The sequence below is a fragment of the Equus quagga genome, chromosome 8 (assembly GCF_021613505.1).
Source record: "Equus quagga isolate Etosha38 chromosome 8, UCLA_HA_Equagga_1.0, whole genome shotgun sequence".
Classification (NCBI taxonomy): domain Eukaryota; kingdom Metazoa; phylum Chordata; class Mammalia; order Perissodactyla; family Equidae; genus Equus; species Equus quagga.
The window spans coordinates 82613596-82633954 of NC_060274.1; the positions used below are offsets into that span (position 1 = coordinate 82613596).

Consider the following 20359-nt stretch of genomic DNA (forward strand, 5'->3'; position numbering starts at 1 on the left):
AAAAATGATCAACTTAAAATAATATAAAGTATTCAAAACAACTGCTAAGCTAAACAACATTCTTTTTCATAAAAGAAAGTGTCATATGCAACAAAGTGGCAAAAACAGGATGGAGTGAGCAGCGGTTAAGTGTAAATCCTATAGCAATGAGAGTCATTTTTATTATCCTTACTTCTTTGAATAAATTCAGATGACAGCCCTATTTCATTTCTTCATTCAGTTTGGAGGCCAGATGGCATTAGAATCATTTACTTCACCTTGTTGTGCTTAATTACGACAATCAACACACTATTTTCCAAATTAATCATAACAAAGTAATTTCATTAGTAACACAGCAGGCTGTTGAATTATTAGCATCATAACAGTTTGCAAACAATTAAACTTTATTTGAACCTTAAAAATTTGCAGAGTGGAACATTATTGTAAGATCTAATGGCAATAGAGTACAAATTCAGTACAGAGCAAATAATCAAGCAAAATGCTATATAAAATATGACTTACAATCACCTTTGAAAAAAATTAGCTCTCTAACTGTTCATAGAAAAACAAATAAAGGCTAAGCAAACATAATGAGAACATAGCAATTAGCATATTTTCTAACAAGCCATTTTGTTTAAATTCACATTAATGATATTATTATGATCTTGAAGAGTGTGTGATATATTGTCAAGGGTGTAAAGAAAACTTTCTCCCTGGTAGTATACAAATGATTTCACTAAATGAATATAAAGGACTCATGAATTGAAAATAACGATTATTTCTCTTGCCACTCCAATTTTAAAGCTTTTGTTTCCTTTCTTATCTCCCACCTATGTTCAAGTTAAAAAAGAACAAAGGCCAGAGGAGCTCCGGACAAAAGTCACACTTTATTTCTGTATTGTCACCATTCAGAGAGAGACTATCGGGCTTTGAATCGTTGGTCATCAGTTGGCAAAGGACTCCCTCTCCTGGATTAACTGTACAAAGAGGCAAAAACCTTCTAAATGCACCACATTCTGTGTGACTTTGTGCCTGAGTGGGGGAGGGGTTCCAAGCGGTCTAGTCTGCAATGAAAAGCTGCTGCCATCTACTGGCCCAGGATCAACATCTTCCCTTAAACCAGAACCTCGAAACCTGTTTCCACCAAGTCTACGTTTTCAGTGGAAACTCACAACTGCTTTTTACCTTTCAGTCTCTCAGGCTTTGAAAACCAGGCCACTGAATTCATCTCCAGTTGTCTTACTTTTGCCAAGATGATTTCAATCTATTCCAATGGCTTTACATTAGGAAAAGATTAACGAGTGCAGAAATTAATTTCTGAAAGCTTTAACTTGACAATGTCTAATTTATATAAACTAGAGTTTACCCACAATCTCTAAAATTAATATTTCTTTTTACATTTGAAATAGGATGATCACAGTATTGAGGAGACAACGGTAAAACATAAACTCTGAGATATTGCTTGTAAATAGTTTTATATAAATAATGGAGGTTTTAAAATATTATCAGATCATTTGCATGGTTAGAGTCTTTATAAAGCAAAGATCTGAACAGTTCAAAAAAGGTAGTACCTACTAATCAAAGATTCACTATTAGATTATATCTACTCCAAATATTATCCAAACAGCAGTACATTCTGATATATATTAAGGCCATACTGGTACCTTGTAGGCATTTAAAATACCTTGGATTTCAAGTATACGTGAAAAGGTAATGACATAATCCCAGAAATCTTGCTCAGGCGCACAACGTATACTTCCAGCGTCAGGCTAATGATACCCTCCCACTCACCTGTTGGTACCTGTGCCCACCTCGATTTCCACACTCCCCTCTCTGAGCCTTCCTCTTCTTTTCATGGCTCTGAGATGTGCGGAGGAGACTCCAGTCTGGAGGTCTGCTGTTTTGTAGTGGGGCTTTAACAGCACGGTAATGATCCGGCAGGATAAAAGAGTGCTCTGCTATGCCTTCTTACTTTGGGAATACATTGAGGTTCTTTATGTCTTTATATTAGTGGCAGAATGGGGTTTCTTATGAATTTTCTATTTTATTAAATTCAAACAAAACTATGGTAGAAAATTAGCAAGTCACTCATCTAACTAGGATATTTGTTATTGATAAAGGGCTTTGCACAAACCATGATTCTGGTCTGCACATGAGTGGCAGAAGGTGACAGCACACTACCATCTGCAATTCTATCATCTTCTCTATTTTGTGGCTATATGTAACCTAAAGTAAATTTGCCAATCAGTAATAATTCTTTCATGAAAACATGTTACTGTTGTGTGAAAAATAAATACTAAGATAAACCACCTGCAAAGTTTTAACAAAGCCACATTCTTTAGATAGCGTCTACCAAAAGCTTGCATATATTCAATTAAAATTTCTATGAAATTATACATTACATTCCAAAAAAATAACCAATGTCCAATATTAAGAGAAATTACAACTCATACAGGAAGTAGCAGTGGCTATGTGGTACATATAAAATAGTGCTGAATTCTTCACACAAATCAAATAAGTAAATAAAAACTACAATTATTTCCTTGCAAAATACCAACAGGTATAACTTTACTGCTTGCATCTAATTTACATTAATATCCTTCATTTAATTTCACAACAGAGGACTATTATTATGAATGTATAAAATAGCAAAGACAGACAATGTTCAACAAGAAAAGGAAAGGTTATGAGCTGTCACTCATGTTTTCACGATGATTCTAAATCCAAAGCATCTGCAGACTCACAGAAGAATCTTCTTTTTCTGCAGCCAGACAGGGAAAGTTGCATTTTAATTTTTTTCTTCAGTTGAAATGTTGGTTTTTCCCTGCTCAGAAAAAAATCACATTTTTAGCCAAGGAAAAGTGAATGTTTACTCAACATTTTGCCAATTCAGCTCCTCAGACAGGCCATAAAAGTGGTATTTTACTAAAGAAGGGGAGGTCTGGGAAAACAGCTGGTTATTATCAAGAGGATTTTCTTGAAATAATCTATTTTCAATGAACTTATTTTTAAAATTAAGCCAGATTTTTTTAAAAAAGATGATGATGATTTGGGAGCATAATCTTTGTGCTATCAGAAAACTACAGACTTTTAAAAAAGCAAAGACTTAACATAGAGACCAAGAGAACATATGAGCTATTACAGAATATTGGATTAAAATGTACTTACCCAGGACTCTCAAATATCATACATCTCCATTATGTAGGATTTCGGCACCAAGCCAATGGCTCCCTTCATTTCTCCTACCCACCAGCCATATCTATTGTATTCCTAATTGAAAACAATATGCAATATTAACCTTTAGACTGGTGTAAGTACAATGTCATTTGTATGCAACTTCTTAGAAATGTTATTTCTTTTTATAAAGTTACAAGAGCTTGAGCTGCAAATTGAAACATTTTAATCTTTTTTGTTTCTAGACACTTTAAAAATGCTGTTAGGCAAAGATTTAAATTAACATATAAGACAAAGCCTGTTTATTACTCCATGTAGAACACAGAGACAGTCACTTATGATAAGAACCTAGCAAATGAAACTCTGCACAGCTCTCTGGGCCCCTTTCCCTTCTCTCTCTCTCTCTCTCCCCCCCTCCCGCCCCCCGCCCCCACACACACACATCCTGGGGGCAGGGTTTACTACTGCAAACACCAGTGCCAGAGGCTACAAGGTTACAGCCAAGATCCTTAGGATACTATCTCTGCCTTCAAGAAGCTTATCATCTAGCAAGGATAGGATTATTTTTTCACAATAAACTACTTAATTCCTAGGTAAACTCATATGACTGAAAATGACTTAGAATGAGGAGTTTGCCCCCTCTTAAGAAAATCTAATATATGACTATAGACATTTTCAACAGATCAATTAGAGAATAAGGAAATACTAATAACAGCAAAAAAATTTTTTTCTTTTCAAAACGATTCACAAAAGGGCTCCTTTTAAAAAGCTTCCCTGAGACATTTATTGTTCCTTTTATTGATCATAAACTACATTAGATAAAGGATGGGTAGAAGGAATGTAAAGATGGTGTTAGATTCACCCTTACAGTGGCAGATCAATAGGAAATAACAGTATCTTGAGTTATAAAGGCAAAACATTAATACAGCTGTAAAAATGAGTGATTGATGAGTCATTTTTGCATGTACTTTGCAACGTGAGATAAACCTGTACCTCCATTTCTCCCCTTTGCCTCCACTGACAGATACACTGCTGCTTTAGGCATTGCGAACACACTGCAGCTGGTCTCATATGCCTGCCAGATTGACTAATGTATTTTTATCTCAAATTTATTTATGTTTAGTGAGATACAAACAAAGTAAAATGAATTACAAGTTTCAAGAGTAATATCTTCCAAAAGCAATACTCTGCAAAAGCACTGTAGGACCCAAATTTAATTTTTCATATAAGATAAATTTTTAAAATCAATCCCAAAAGTAATTCAATTCCAACATCTGAGTCATAGATAAATGTGCATATGCAGATTGAGTTACATGTGGGGAGGGAATGTTAACACTCACACAGACTTAACATTTGTATTGATTAGTATGCTACTGACCATCAGAAAAAAAAACAATCGTACAATTCTTCAATACAAATGTAGCAACATTAGCATGTGTATATTGATATGAAGTCTACCAATAGAAAGATTTTAGGATTAAAATCTATACATTTTTCATAGTGGGATGTATCAGAATTAGGTTTATTAGAAGAATAAGGTGGAAGGAAAAGGGGGAAAGGCTAATCATGCCCTTCCTATTTGAATGAGGGCACAGCTCTGGCTTATGAGGCAGTGGATTCCAGACTTTAAGTTTAAAAGTTCCCTGATAGTGTAAACTTAGTGGACAAAACTACCTACCCAAGGAGAACAGTCTAATGCCCAGTACTCAGTGAGGATGATTATAATCCATGCAGGATATATGTATCAGAAGAAAACACCAACTTACTGAAAGCTATGATTAGCAACCATTATATCCTAATAGGTACCTAATAAAACTGCCCTTTTCCATTTTTAAGGCAATGAATACAAGTAGACGCTAATGCTTAACAAAACAAATATATTTAACCTTTCAGAGGCCAAAGGCCTACCTTGTAAGATTTCAAATGGATAGTTAAGAGGGTAAGGGCTGAGTGTCAACGCTCTTACCCAATGCCAATCTAAGATTTTTTCAATCGTTTAGAAGGAGTAAAGGAAGTAGGCCCCCAAATGCTACACACAGAACACATTCAGTAAGAGGGCATATTATGACGTAAACCTGCTTTCAGACAATAGCCCTCCATCTGGGTCTCAATGTTTAGATTCAAATTACAAACCACTTTATAATAGTCTGCTTCAGTCATAATCCGCACTCTCAATTAAGGGCATATGATTGTTCTCAAAAAGATCACGACATCCAAATTTAAGAAACTGATTTCCGACAAATCACTTCAACAATGGACCAGTGACATATGTACTTCACACTTGAGAGAATTCTGCATGATGGTAACTGGTAAGGTTCGTTAAATAGAACGTACAGTAGTAAACAGCAGGGAGGAGCCTATTCAGCTGTAAACAAATCCCTTAAAAGCAACATTCTAGGAAAAAATAAAATTTTAGACTGAAATAATCTCAAGCGCTTCACTCAATTAATTTAAAATAATTGAAAAGCATATGAAATACACACCTCATAAAATATTACAGATTTAAATCAGAAAAGGGTAAAAATAAAAACCAGAGTGTTTATTGCTTTACATATGTAAAGAATTCCATATAATACTCCTGTGTGGAATTAAGAGGTAAGATAAAATATGGCGAGGTAAAAATCTAGTAGGCAAATTTATGGATTTACACTGCAACCGTGCGAGTATGTCGAGAAGACTGCAAACACAGAAGCTTTTGCTTTTATCATTACATGCTCTGTACGAGCCTCCTGAGCAAAATGAATCCCAATTAAACCATTTGCAGCCTATAAATTGGAATGAAATGCTTCTTGGAGTACAGTATTCTAAACTTCAGCCTGAAGATTCAACATCATACAAGGTTTCCTTCTGAAGAAAATCTGCCTTTCTTTGCCGCCCAACAAATGTGATTATGAATGACATATTACTTACAGTGGAAAGTAATGCAATCCATACAGTGTTGTCTTGCAGTCCACATACTAATTATAGTATTGTTCTAACAGTCACAGGTGGGTCATTAAAAAAAAAAAAAACAACTCTCAAGCCTCACCTTGTTAATAAACAAAAAATAAAGAGACAAAACCATACCAGGCTGCCATCTAAATCTCTGAAAGGTTCGGAAGCATCCTGTCATCTTTATGGCACACAAGATCTCAGGTACAAGAAGGTCTGCCATCTGGGATCCTTCACCCTGTTCGGCTCTTAACATCAACTGAAATGCTAACATAGGCAAGTGACTGTACTTCAGGAGGACTGATAAAATAATGAAGAGTCCTTTAATCTACAGGAAACCATTCTAGTCAATTTATAAGAAATATTGCATCCCTTTGTAGGACGTGTAATTATTTTCTATTAATCATGTGCTATAAAGCTACATTATGCGGTTATTCTGTTATCACTAGAAAGAGGCCTGCAGTCAGCTTCTGACAATGTTGGGTAATTACTAACACAAAGCTGCTTTCTCCTCCCTTTGCAATGCTATCAAGATCCAGAGGTGTGGTGATGCTTATTGTATAAAAATAGTACTCAAAAGAAATTCAATATCTGCAAAATGGATGGCTTCAAGGCAAAATGTAATGTGGCAGTCAAAGAAGCCAAAAAGCGAAACTTGCCCAATAATCCGAGGAAATAACGGTAAAGCAGCACTGAACAGTTGTGATCTAAATCTTCTGTTTTCAATGTTCATACCATTAAAATGGTTTTGTTTTATTTTGTAGATAAAATGTTAGGCCTCAATTAATAGTTATTAAGCAATAAATTAAAGTGATTATGTAATAAGGCAGGAAAAAAGGACGAGTTTTGACAAAGAGAAACAGAGACTTTATCCAACACAATAGTAAACATATGTCCACGTTTACTCATTAACTAAATCTTGTCTCTCTGCCAGTGTATTATTTTACACTTAAATAAGGCCCTAACATTTACTTAAATCCTTTTCAGCACCATGATTCTCATTTCTCAAGTATGTTAATCCATTTTCTGCCAACCATATGGTAAAGGAACAGTGCCTTAACGGAAACTTGAAACACTCAGACTCCGGGATGTACCACCTCTCTCACAAATTAGTTGCCAACCTGTTTGAAATCAACAGGTGTTAGAAAGGTTAAGAGACTATGTGTCCTTTCTCCAAACATCCCTCTGTGCTTCAAAACATACTAGCATTTTGTGGAAATGAAGGTAACTACATTCACAAAATATAAAATACATTGACTTTCAGAACCAGTGGACTTCACTACTGTTTTCCAACTCTCCACTGTGTTATTTTCAAATTACTCATAAACATTGTAGTAGTGTGAAAACTAGATAACTATTTAAAATACAGAGATACTTTCTTCAAGGTTACCTCTTCAGTCTCTTCCTTTTTACTATCTCCAACTAGAAACTTTGTAAGTATCCTTTCATTTCTCATACATCCATTGTTTCAAAAGGTTCTCTTAAAATGCACAACAGGAAGCTGACAACCTCACTGTGTTACTGTTATTATCTACACATTAACTGCTCAAATCTTAAGTCTCCTAATCTATTAAATGAGGAAATTGACACTAACAGTCTCTGAACACAACCATGCATGAACCGGCTGGAAGACACTAAGTCTCCTAGCAGCTTATGGAAATCAACCCCATTACTTCATCATTTACTACGCAAGTGTGACTTTGAGTTACTCTAATTCAAGAAATTACTATTTTTTTCTCCTTGCACTATGTACTCCATTTTTAAAGCAAGAGAGACAAGGACAAGTAAGGAAGCTGATAGTAAAGAATTTAATTCTTATAACAACTTTTAAGTTATATTCCAGAGCCAAAACACATTTAATTCACATTTCTACACAGTCAACATTTACAACACCATACAGTAAAAACCGGTATTCAGACTGATGATTCGTAGATACTGTTAAGGGAGAAAGATCAAATCAGGCTCAGCAGAGGGTGGCCTTGGTACTCAGTGTATTTTACCAACCAATTCATAACTCCATTAACTCTTCTCAGGTTTACCTACTCCTCTCTATTCCAACGTCACCACTCTAGTTCAGGCCTTTATCACCTCATCCTGGACTGTTGCATCATCAGCTCTGCCTCTCTGTTCTTCCCAGGAACTGCCTTTGTCAGTTTATTCTGCTGCTCAAGAACTTGTACGCTCCCCAGGGCATTAATTACAAACTCCTCTGCTTGGCTTTTTCCCACCCTGCTAGCATCCCTCTTCTCTTACTGTCACCTTCCAGGCTACACTCCTTCCTACTTCTGTGTGTGGGACCTCCTCCCCAGAGCACTTCTCCCCCCTTCACCCAACCTAACCAGTGACTCGGACCTGACTCAAGTTACCCCTAGCTGTCATGAAATTTTCTCTGAATTATCTAGTCCATGCTTACATCTCTCATTTTAAGCTAAGCATTTATTCCTCACTGAATTTTGTGTATTTTAGCTTTGTCCCTTCAACTAAAATAAAATACAAACTCACAGAGATCAGGGCAACGTCTTACACTTAATCTGTATGCCCCACAGAGAAGGATTGTGTAAAAGGTGTTCAACAAATGTGTCCTGGATGATGAAACATACTCTATCTTCCCTGTGGATGCACAAGTTGACTATCCTAATTATTTTCCTAAGAAGTGTAATTTCCAACAGGAATATCTTTTCCCTTGTGGATATTAGACATATTTGAGGAATTTTAGTAATGACGAAACAAACGTCTGTTCTGAGATATGTTTGGCTTCACAGTCTGAAGCGTGTTGCTCCTACACGTGGCTGGCTGTTGCCCGCCATATTTTCCAACGTGCTACAAAGGATACCTTGTCTAAAGAGCTTAAATTCCACCTGCAGAAAGAAAGATATCTGTCCCCTGCAGAACTGGGACCAAATAACTTCAGTTCTTCGAAGAAACGAGTTCAGCTGAATTTATTGTAAGTACTGAAGAGCTTAAGACAGAACCCTGCAAAAGCAGAAACAGCGTGGCAGGGGTAGGGGAAAACTGCTGGGTTTTCAGTTCCTTCTAAATATTCTTGTGATTATTTTCTCAGAAGATCTAGAGTGTCACCCTAGCTTTGTTATTAACTAGATATGCAACCTTGGGCCATCCCCAAGTTCTTCAGGGATGATTTTTGTTTGTTTGTTTGTATATTTATATCACTCTTTGAGACTCCACAATAATCCAGTTACACATGACACAAATCAATAAGTCTAATTATTATACATTTGGACCCTCACAGAATTACCTTTATGAAATCTGTTGTTATATTTACTATAAATTTTTTTGGAGCGTATAATTTGCCCCTGTTGTACTTATTATATAAATTGTTGAGGTTAGATAATCAGTGAAGATTCTAGAAATTCATGTGAGAATTCTTTTTCAAAGTAGCCAGTGCTGGGAAAAGCTAAGATCCCTTCTTTATGATTAAAAGGAATTATTAGCTCCTTGTCTCTCTCTTTTTTAGTTTGGCTGCCAAGACGCTCAGGGCCGAGTTAGAAGCTCAAGTGCAGAAACTCCATTGTCTTTTAAGGTCTTCATAGGGTAATCCTTTTTTCCTTTAGTCTTTTATTTACTTTTCCCCAATTATGGTGAGCCTCGAGATTTCCTCACCTATAACGTGAAGGGCTAACACACTAAGATTCCCTTAACTGTATGTTCTATCATTCTAGATTCTTTTAAGAAGTTGAGGATAATTTCCTATTTTTAACTATATTTTCATTAACACATATTAAACACCTGTCTGCCATAATGTAAGATATTGGGGATACAAAAATACTTAAGACATGGTGTCCCCCATAACAAATTCAGGGCTTCTCTGAGAAAGAGAAAAATGGATAATCCTAGTCATGGCCCATTTAGGTATAGCAAAGCAGAAAGAGAAAAGGCTTTAGTGTCCGATCTGCATTGATTCCAGGAGAAGGTACCTACTAGCTGGTATCCTCAGGGATTTACAGAATAATCCTACTGAGCATCAGTTTCCTCATCTGCAAAATTATAGCACCATATACTTCATAGGGTTATCTCTGAATCAGAGGAGTGAAAGTCCATTGAGTGCCTAGACCAGGATATCGTAGGTCTGCAACAAATACTTTTTCATTTCCTCCCTCTCCTTCCCACTAATTGGTGTAGCAAAATACTGGGACAACGAAAAACAGAGTATTTTGGAGTACACCGCGAGGCAATCTGATTATTATTAGCAGTTCTCTACCTTGCTCTTCCAAAGGAATCTGACCTGTAAAGGGATGAGAGGGAGACGTCTCAGAGTGAAAGTGTGCTATACATACACTGAAGGGGTGCCTGAATTTTTTTTGGGGGGGAGTTCAGAAGGGTATAAGAGATCATGGATTTTTCAATTTACGATTTAAAAAAAATATCAACATAGTGCTTTTCTTTAAGATTGTTTTGTTTTGCTTCTAGTAAACCTTAGCTTACTGCATGCAGAATTAATCGCCCTCCACGGCCACCTCCGCTCCCCCTGCCTCTCTGACATCGCCTCCTGGCTTATCCTCTACCTCTCAAGTCTTTGCAGGGGCCCAGCCTGCCAGCCTGCCTCCTCTAAGCACCTTCACTTTTCATCTGTCAACATTTTCCTGGAACGCTCCCTCCGTTTTCTGTAAGAGAAAATAGAGAAGTACTTGAGTGTGTTGTTCACACAAAGATAACAAGAGGAGTCCCAGGAGTGGAACCAGAACATCCTGCGATGCGGTGCTGTGTCCACAAGCTGCTTATCGCTACTCGAGAGAGGTGGGTGCTCAGTAGCAGGCCCTGGTTCATGCTGCACTGTCCACAACATCCCCAGATTGACAGCAAAGAAACTAAGCACCATCGGAGCCAAACCAACGCAGTCACAAGTACAAATACTCCTCCTCCTTTCCAAAGGCTATAGGATAGAATGACATTTTGGGAACTAGCTTCGTGTCCACAACGTATGTCCTATATTGAGATGCCCTAGTTACTCTTCAGCAGTTGGTTATGCTATTTTTGGCACGCTGGGTCAGATGGTCACAAAGGAAAAACTAAGGGAGCGAAAAAGTAACTCTGTGTTTCCCTCTGCCAGTCGAGCTCAGCAAGACTTTCATTTTATTTTCTTTTTCTAGTAGGTTTGGAGCCAAAAAAGCCCTAGTAATTCAATCTTTACATCTTTACAATGAGAAGCAAATGGTGAGTGACAGTTACAATTCACCAATCAGTAGAAAAAGTCACAAATACAAAAGGAGGCAATGCTTGGAACTCCAACCAGCATATACTTAAAAAAAATGCTCTTTTATTGTATATTAGTATATACAATACTGTATACTGTCGATCTACATTTTCTATTTTTGACTTTTCTCAAAAAGCTGCAAAGCTCAGGTTACCTGTGCCCTGGACTAGAAAAAATATTCCAGGATTCTTAACTCTCTTATTTTTCTGTTAGTACCACACAAAGTGGCGTGCCTCTTTCCTGCTGAAGCATAGCTCTTCTGTCATTAAGTCTCTAAAAATAATTTATTGCTTTAAAAGTAAGAATAGGAATGCAGTTAGCAATTTACCGACGAGTAGCGATTGAAAGATAAACTAATAGAGGATGTAAATCCAGGGCAGCAAGTAGAATACCATAACCAGAGAGGTATGCAGGGCTACGGAAAACGCCTATAGCTATACAATCTGGGTCCTGCTATTAAAATTATAAAATCTCACAAATGTGGTTCTACGAAAATACTATTAATTAGGATATTATGTCCATGTTTAAGGTGGCAATAAAAATGAAATGCAAACTAGTAAAAGAGTTTAGCATGATTTAAAACAACCTGATTCCTGGGGCTGGCCCCATGGCCGAGTGGTTAAGTTCGCGCGCTCCGCTGCAGGCAGCCCAGTGTTTCGTTGGTTCGAATCCTGGGTGCGGACATGGCACTGCTCATCAAACCACGCTGAGGCAGCGTCCCACATGCCACAACTAGAAGAACCCACAATGAAGAATATACAACTATGTACCGGGGGGCTTTGGGGAGAAAAAGGAAAAAAATTAAATCTTTAAAAAAATAAAAATTAAAAAAATTAAAAAAAAACCTGATTCCTGAAAAATAAATAAAAAATTTTCTACCCCAAATATGATTTTTCCCCCTATCAAATGAATCTGAAACCAGTCCTTTTGTTTCAGAGTTAGTTCATTAACAATGCAGCTGTCATTAAAATTACAGATTCCACTTTCATCATTTTCATCCATCCCTGTTAATGTGTTCCATCTTTTTTGGGGGGTGGGCGGGGGGAGGAGATTGCTAAGTCTCCACTGAACTCTTGAAGTATATAAAGTGTTTTATTCTAATACACAAAAAACAGCAGCAACCCTATACAAAAAGAACTGTAAGCAAAAAGTTACTGGCTTGCCTTTTTAGGCAAGCGGTATTTAGATTTATTATTAGTGAGGTTCAAAGGTTAAAACTAAGAAAATGAAGGACACTTTGAAGGAGGGGCTAGCTCAGCCAGGGGTCCCATGACAGCTGCTAATTGGAAAAGGTTAAAAAGGGAAGGAGAATGAGCAGAGTATCAGCCTACTCGTCTTTCTTTACTGCAACATTTGATTTTCACTAAAAATTAAAAAAGAATGCTAAGATCTGTGTAACTCTCAAAAGAGGCCTCAAATAAATAAATCACCCCCAGGCTGACTGAGCACAGCTGACACCCCATCAAGTCTTCCTTGCAAAAACAGAAAAAGAAAACTGAATTTTAAAATCAAACTATACTTCTACAGTGAATTTTAACGAAGACAGTCTAATCATCAAACTAGTTAAATCTTTTTCTGTCATTCCATTTACAAAATTAAAACACTTTTTATGATAATGTGTGCCATTTTATTTCTTGATTTGTTTACATGTTTACTTACATTGAAAGAATGCATCTCTTCTTAAACTATGTTGTGTTGTGTTTATTTTAAAAAGTATTTTCACAACTGACAACCTTCTAGAAGGTACGTCAAGTCAAATAGCTATAACTAAATATTGCAAATTATAGAGCAGTTAATTATGAAACGCAAGTTGTATTTCTTTAAAACATCTTAAATGGTGTTATTTATTAGAAAAGCCATGGCATCAGTTTCTTTACAAAGCACATATTTTCTATATCTCTACGAATACTGTGTTAGATTCCCTAAAATGTATTCTCCCTTATGTATACAATTTTTACATTTAATTTAGAATGATGAAAAAAAATTTTCATGATTAATGCTAACATTTTATTGACATGAGATAGGAAAGTAATTACCCATAGCTAGATTTAAAGTTGAATTTATGACATCATTTTGATTATGTACATTAGCTACAATTACCTGCACCACTCATTCTGAGCCACTAGATGGTGTAAAAAATAAATTAAAATGGCAAAATTTCATTCCAACACCACAAAATCTAACTATAACTCTGCAAAAGATTAAACAAATTTCTAGGCATATAACAAAGCTAGTGATTTCTATACTAATTGTACTTTCTAAAAAATCTATCAATATATAACAACAGCTCTACCTTGATCTAGAAACAAGCCCTTTTGAGCAATTTTTTGATCTCTTCTACTAAGGGCCTTGTGTTCTCAATTTATAATAATACCAAGCATTCAAACTGCTGTCATCATTCACATATTAAGTAAATTTACGATATTAACTTAGAGTCTATGTTTGCCAAAGTTTTGATAAAAACTAGAAGACCAAGCCAATAAAAAATTAGAGTCTCCAGAGATTCCTATCTGAACTTGCCCAAAGCCAAGTGGGGAAGGAAGAGTCTTCACCAACACATACTGAACTCCAAAACAGCCTGACACCCAACGGCCAAGGTGTCCATCAACGGTCCAGAGTCGGTCCAAATGCCATCAAGGGAGAGCTAAGTGTCCTTTCTTTCCACCCTCACCAGGATTTATCTGGTTGACTTTACTAGGTCCACAGCTGGGTAAAAATGAGTATTTAATCATTCAGCCAATGCTGATAATGTGCTGGCTAAAATGTCTTGTCTCTTCTTTCAAAAACCAAAGTGAGCTCCACACAAAATACCCATCTCTAGAAGGCCCATCATGAAATGACGCTAATGGTGGAACTTCAAGCCTTGTGAGAGGCTGACAGAGGAAATATTTTTGGCCAGCCCATACCCAAATAATAGCATTTAGAAATGTTAGATGACAGTATATTCTTCCTATGAGCCAGACCACCACTAACCTTAGCTCTATGACCAGGCTTCACATATAATAATTACAATCGCCACAAAACAGGTTTGGCAGAACGGGAATGACCTCGCCCAGAATCCTAGAAGTGTGATACAACCCTATGACTGTACTTCTAATTTCATATGAACGGAAAATGATTCTCTGAGGCAATGGCAGAAATGAGACACGCCTATGAGAACACTGCTTATTTCACAGCCTGTCCTGGAGGTTGGTACTCTGAGGCTTTCAGCCACGAAGAGAACTTGATTCATAAAGAAGGCTTTAAGAACAGACCCACAAGGGCTTTGTAAGTTTCACATTTTACCATAGGAATATAATGACTATATGCCATTTATCCCTATAATCTGAAATTCCAAGTGGAATCAGCCTTAACTTTATAAATAAATGCAGCTAAACTGGTGAAAGAAACTGTGAGCTAAGTAAATTTGAGGAATGATTCCAGAGACGTTTCTGTCAAGAACTGAAACTAATCAGTTTGGTTTCTATATTAAGTAATTAACTCAAAAAGCTGTTGTCTTAACTCTGGATAATTAAATGCTCAATAATAGGCTTAATCCACGAGTTGTGATATGGCTATCTATAACGTCTAAGACCTGAAAGTATCTTTCTAGAAAAAAAAATCCCATACTAATGAGCAGAGGACTGAAAGAAATGTGACAAGTCTTAGCTTTGGGTATCTCAACTAGCAATTATCACAGCTGGCTGTACTTACTTACTAAATATGTTTTCCCCAATAATCTACAAGTGCTTATACCTCCTTTCTTTTGGATTCCTGGTGCCTAGAATGGGCCCTGGCATATCGTAGGTACTTGATGATGGCTTCAAATTAAACATAAGGAAGGAGGGAAAGAAAGGAGGAAAGGAGAGAGAGAGGGAAGAGGGGAGGAAAACAGATAATAGGCACAAGAAAAAAATACAGAGGAAAGCCCTGGTCCAGGTCAAGTACTGGCTTGGCACTTTCTTGACCCAAGTTCCCTTACCTGTAAAACCAAGAATAGAGACATGATCCCTAAGACCCCTCACTCAGATGTTGCATGATTCTCTGTGTTACGATTTTATGCACTAGTCAGCTGGTGTTAAAATTCAATAAGTGACTTTATTTCCAAATTCTCTTCTGTATCTGACAAGTCATATGACATTTCTTAAAAGTCCGAAATATTTCTCTAATCAGGAATCCACATTAAACTCACAGACTTAAGATATATATAACATTTCCCTACTTACATTTAAACCCTTTCCATACATCATTTGTACCTAAAATGGCCTCATAAACTAGACTGAGGGAGTTTTTTAATCTCTATATTACAGTAGGGAGAGTTAAAATATGAAAATTAAGGGGACTCACACACATCATCAGAAGCGTAATCACATTAAGAAACTTGACTTAGATCGAAGGACAGAAAGATTTTGAATAATCCAGTATCTTAAGAGGCAGAGACACGATTTTTTTTCTATATAAAGATGAGTTCATAGCCACATACTTTGCTGTGATGTTTACAAATACAATTACGTTAAACATTTAAAAAATTACCTAAAACCTATCTGAATAGATAAGCTTTGCTTTTAAATTGTCGGAACACCCAGTGTATTTACATAAAGATGAAAAACTTGTTCTATAAACACAGTGCTTCCAGTAGTGAATGGCAGACAAAATCAGAATAAGCACACAGAAGAATAAAAAGGAAGAGGAAAGAAAAACATAATAAATAACCCAATACCTTACAATGTTAACTTTCACATAAGGATATTGTTTCTGGAGAAGGCAGTGTGTGAATGCGAGCCAAAGGCTGAAGTGATAGGTAAACATACTGTTAAGTTGAATCCTGTTATCTGATTCTGTTTAAAATTTGATTATATTTCACTTGACAAAATAATTAATTATTGTGAACTCCCAATTGTTAACAAGGACCTAGAAGAATTCCAATTGGCATTTTTCCCCAGTGTTATAAATCCAAATGCAGAAAAATCTAGCTTCACGTTCACCCTTTACAGTTGTCATTTTGGGGCATCTTCTTACCTTGCTAAGAATGTAAATCACATCACCACGTTTAAAGGACAACTCATCAGAAAAATCTCCTGTGCAGTCCCACAAACCCTGGTAAAAATTAGCATAATCAGTGCTTTTATCTCCTAGGAAGAAGAAAGAGAAGACATGAGTTAGAGCTTTCACGTAATGGGCCCTCATTTAAAAATGAACCAACAGAAATTTAAGGGCCACTCCAAACCACCAAAAGAGTCTGAAAACATTCTGTCCTGATTCAAAGAACATTTTATTACATCCATACAAGAATCCTACTTCTTACTACCATCTAATTAAGGACCATTTTCAAAAAGATCTGATTTTGAATGTCTGTTTTTTTCTTTCTCTCCCTTTGTTGTTTTCATCTAAAACCTGTATTGCAATGTGTTCTCATCAAACCAGTACCTACAAGTTACTTCCCACTTATTTTATATAATGAACCTAAGCCCACTTGTAACATGTTTTGAAGATGAGTCAGCCATACTTCGTAATGAGCAATATCCACGAGACGTGACAAACACATTGTGAAATAATCACCTTACAGAATTTGGGACACTTCATAAAAATAATAATAAAGGTGCTAAGGTACAAATATAACCCAAACTGGTGAACAAAATTTTAAAAAAAAAAATTCTAAAATCTAAATCTGGCTTAAGGAAGAAGATAAAGTGGAAATACTATAAAGGGTAATTCCAACTCTTATCTTCGGGGACTTTTGTACCCAAAGCCTCTCAAAGTTATTTCTAAAATATTTCAGTAACTTTGAAATTGCCAATGCAGAAACTGCATTTTTCAAGATTTCTGTCAGCCCCAGTTTAAGACATCAGGCTCTGAATAAACATGCAACATACACTGGCGTTATCAGCTCATCCTTCTAACAGCATAAGCACAATGGATGTGATGTGCTCCAACTGCCATACAGACCATTAACTGATTGATTATTTAGCGCTCTCCGTTCTGTAATACCACAATAAATCGGGTAATAAATGCTTTGTCACTTATACAATATGGGTCTCCTGAAACACAGGACAGAGTTAAACACACTGGATGCTTTTGTTACACTAAGAACGGTTTCCTGTTTTTAATTTCATGATAATTGAGTTTTGATGAGTTAACGCAAAAAGAATGCAAGCAATATCAATAAGATGTCCGTGTACTCACTAACCAGGCAGCACATCTACGTGCTGACAACTTCCATCGTTGGAATGTCATCTTTGAATTCTGAGGGAATAACTGTGGAGACACAGGCTGGATCAGGGTTGTCATCTTAGTTTTGTTATACGGCCCTCAAACAGCAGGCTCCTTGGCAATTCCAACACAACTACTCACATTAGCATGCCATTAGGGTGTCTGCCTTATTACACATAGTTTGTGATTTATACAAAGTATTATGTTTATTAGAAATTTTTAAAATTATCTTTAATCTCTGAAACATTTTTTGAAGTCAAAAGGAAAATCTGAATAATATGGAGTCTGAATATTTAGGAAGTGAGATGCTACTTTACAATTATACTTTTAAGAAAATAAACAAGACTAGAATACACAACCTAGCTAAATCCTACTATTCATCTTTTTCTCTTGTTTTCTAAGAATTAAACCGAGAGAGAGAGAAGGAGGGAAAACGAGAGGGAGAAGGAAAAGAGGGAGAGAGGAAGGGAGGGGGCTAGAGAGACGGACACCTTATTGACTCCTGCACACTAGCATTAGAGTGCTCATCACTGACACCAGCAGGGATGTATACAGGCCCGGGAATCCAACCAAGAACTAACAATGCTTGTGGCCACCCTTCATTACGTTTTCTTCCCCAAAGCATCTATCAAGTAAATTCCATAAATGGACACTAGAGGGCACTCTGGCTGGACAGATCACGCCAAACATCGTCAAATATTTTTTTAGAAAAAATTACTTAATAATAAAGTGACTGATTTCCTTTAAAAACCACTTATTTAGACAAATAGAGATTTAGAAGTTGAAACATTCTAGTCAGATTAAATCAACTGCTAAATAGGTCAAATGTGGCGCCCCATGCAGTCTGTCAGTGTCAGTTTAAAAGTCAAGGAATTAGAGCAAAGAGAGGATGATGTCATTTCACATGCAAGGCCTCCCCCACCGTCACCACTGGCTAGGAGGTCAAAGGAGCTAACTAGCTGGTTTCCCCAGTCGAGGCTCCTGTGTGTTCCCCATGCTGCTCAGCCTTAGGCTTGATCCAAAAAGGTTGAAGAAACAAAATTTGGGCTAAAAACTAGAGTAGAAGTTTTGGCTTAGCTAGAGCATCCCAGTGGGTTCCCCAGCTGTCCAGCCGGCTGCCTGCTCTTTCCTTTTTCAGATTCTCTCATGACGGTTTTTCATTCAATAGATTTCCAAGGCGGGGGGAGGGGGCAAGAAGGAAGGAAAAGAAAAGTACATGGTGATTTTGAACACATAATCCTTATCACTTTGGGGTCTCTCTTCCCCTCGATGCGCTTGGTGAAACTCCCATTAACACTAATGGGAGTTCCAGGAGCACATGAGGGGAAGAGAGACCCCCACCGTGTGCAAGATGCATCTCTCCCTAGATGTGCATCATGAGCATTTCATTAAATCTCACTGCTGTAAAGAGGCAACAGAACTAGCGATTTGGCAATACTGGGAGAAAGATGCATTTTCTACTGTGCTTTCTATAATCTGGATGATGATGTTACCCAAAGACTAACCTCATTTCTGTGTCCCATATGTGAGCTCTGTTAAGAATAATAAGTTGTTTATGTCACATGGCTACATGTGCGTACAATTTACTATTCCATCTATTCCAGCAGGCAATACTAGTTAGAAAGTAGAAGAATCACAACCAGAGTGCGTGTCTATTAGCTTGAGTCTCCTCAGGAAAGCAATGCTAAAATTCTTGGTATGAATTCTAGATGGAAAGATTAGCAATTATCTTGTTCCTTAGAGAGCAGCAACCTCTTCTGGTTTACTTTTTAAATATTTTAAGTGTGGCTAAACATACACAAAAAATTACACACAGATACAGCCTCAAGACAGCCGGTTCACAAAAGTTAACATTGTTTGCTGATACACTGAAAAATAATCCATGTGAGATATGTTTTTTAAAAACAACAAAATAGGATGGAACAATATATTCTGAATACAAATTAAGTCTGTTTAGTTGTCTTTACGGCATGGATTAATTTTCCTATTCTATCCACATTATGATGTATGTTTTCAAAATTACGAAAAAAAATCACCTCATTATGTTTCTTGTACTGAGAGGAATGAATTTAAAAGAAGGTAAAGAAAGAAAAAGAAAAAAGCATTCTAAATTAGTCAGCTGTGAAGGATTTAAAAGATGTGCTTACTTTTGCTTTTTAAAACATACAAAATCAGATCACTGGGCAACAATAACAGAATTGTTATGAAAGTATAAACTAAACATGGGAGATACTTACTTTTGCAAAAACGAAAAGATTTTAAAAATATGATGACAGTGGATGAAACATACAATAAGAAGATAATGGAGAATCTCTCCTTGAGTAGTGTTATGAGTTTAAAAACTGTTTTAGCAAGGCAAGCATATTCTACGATGTTCAAAAAAATCAAATGGAATCTTTATTACACATATATAATAAATATATGCAAGATAGATAAGTTTGAACATGAAAGAACTTGTAAGCAACATAAGATTAATTTTGTTTTTGCTTACGTATTTTACATTAAAGTAGTCTGAGCTTTTTTTAAGTAAAATCAGTCAATGTGAAAAATATATAACATTCTTGAGTAAGGTTAGAAGTTCACGTCATGTGATGCTCAGCAAGATAGTAATACCCTCGTCAACTCACTGCCCTGCACAGCAAACAAACTTCTAGTGTTACATCTTTGACAGCCTAGGGAGAGCAAAGGTCACTGCTATGCAAAAGCATTAAAACTGTTGCTTGAAAAGAATTTCATGTCACTAAAGATAAGAATTATTGCAGTGCTTTATAGCTATTGCATGAAAAAAGCTAGATCTACTCATTGCATTCCTTTGAAGAAAAACTGATTTTTTTTTCCTTCCCTCAAAGGCAAAAATTTGGGAGACAGTTACTT

General features: G+C 36.5%; 1 protein-coding gene across 1 annotated transcript in view; it reads right to left on the reverse strand.

Moving 5' to 3' along the window:
* Nucleotides 1–365: 365 nt before the first annotated feature.
* The window catches only part of SKAP2 (src kinase associated phosphoprotein 2), a 169456-nt gene continuing 149462 nt past the window's right edge, over nt 366–20359 (reverse strand). Inside the window, exons 11-13 of the mRNA XM_046670360.1 lie at nt 16295–16407; nt 3148–3249; nt 366–2803 (exon numbers count right to left, since the gene is read on the reverse strand). Coding sequence (XP_046526316.1) covers nt 3157–3249; nt 16295–16407 — 206 coding nt within the window. The 3' untranslated portion in view covers nt 366–2803; nt 3148–3156. The remainder of the gene's footprint in view (nt 2804–3147; nt 3250–16294; nt 16408–20359) is intronic.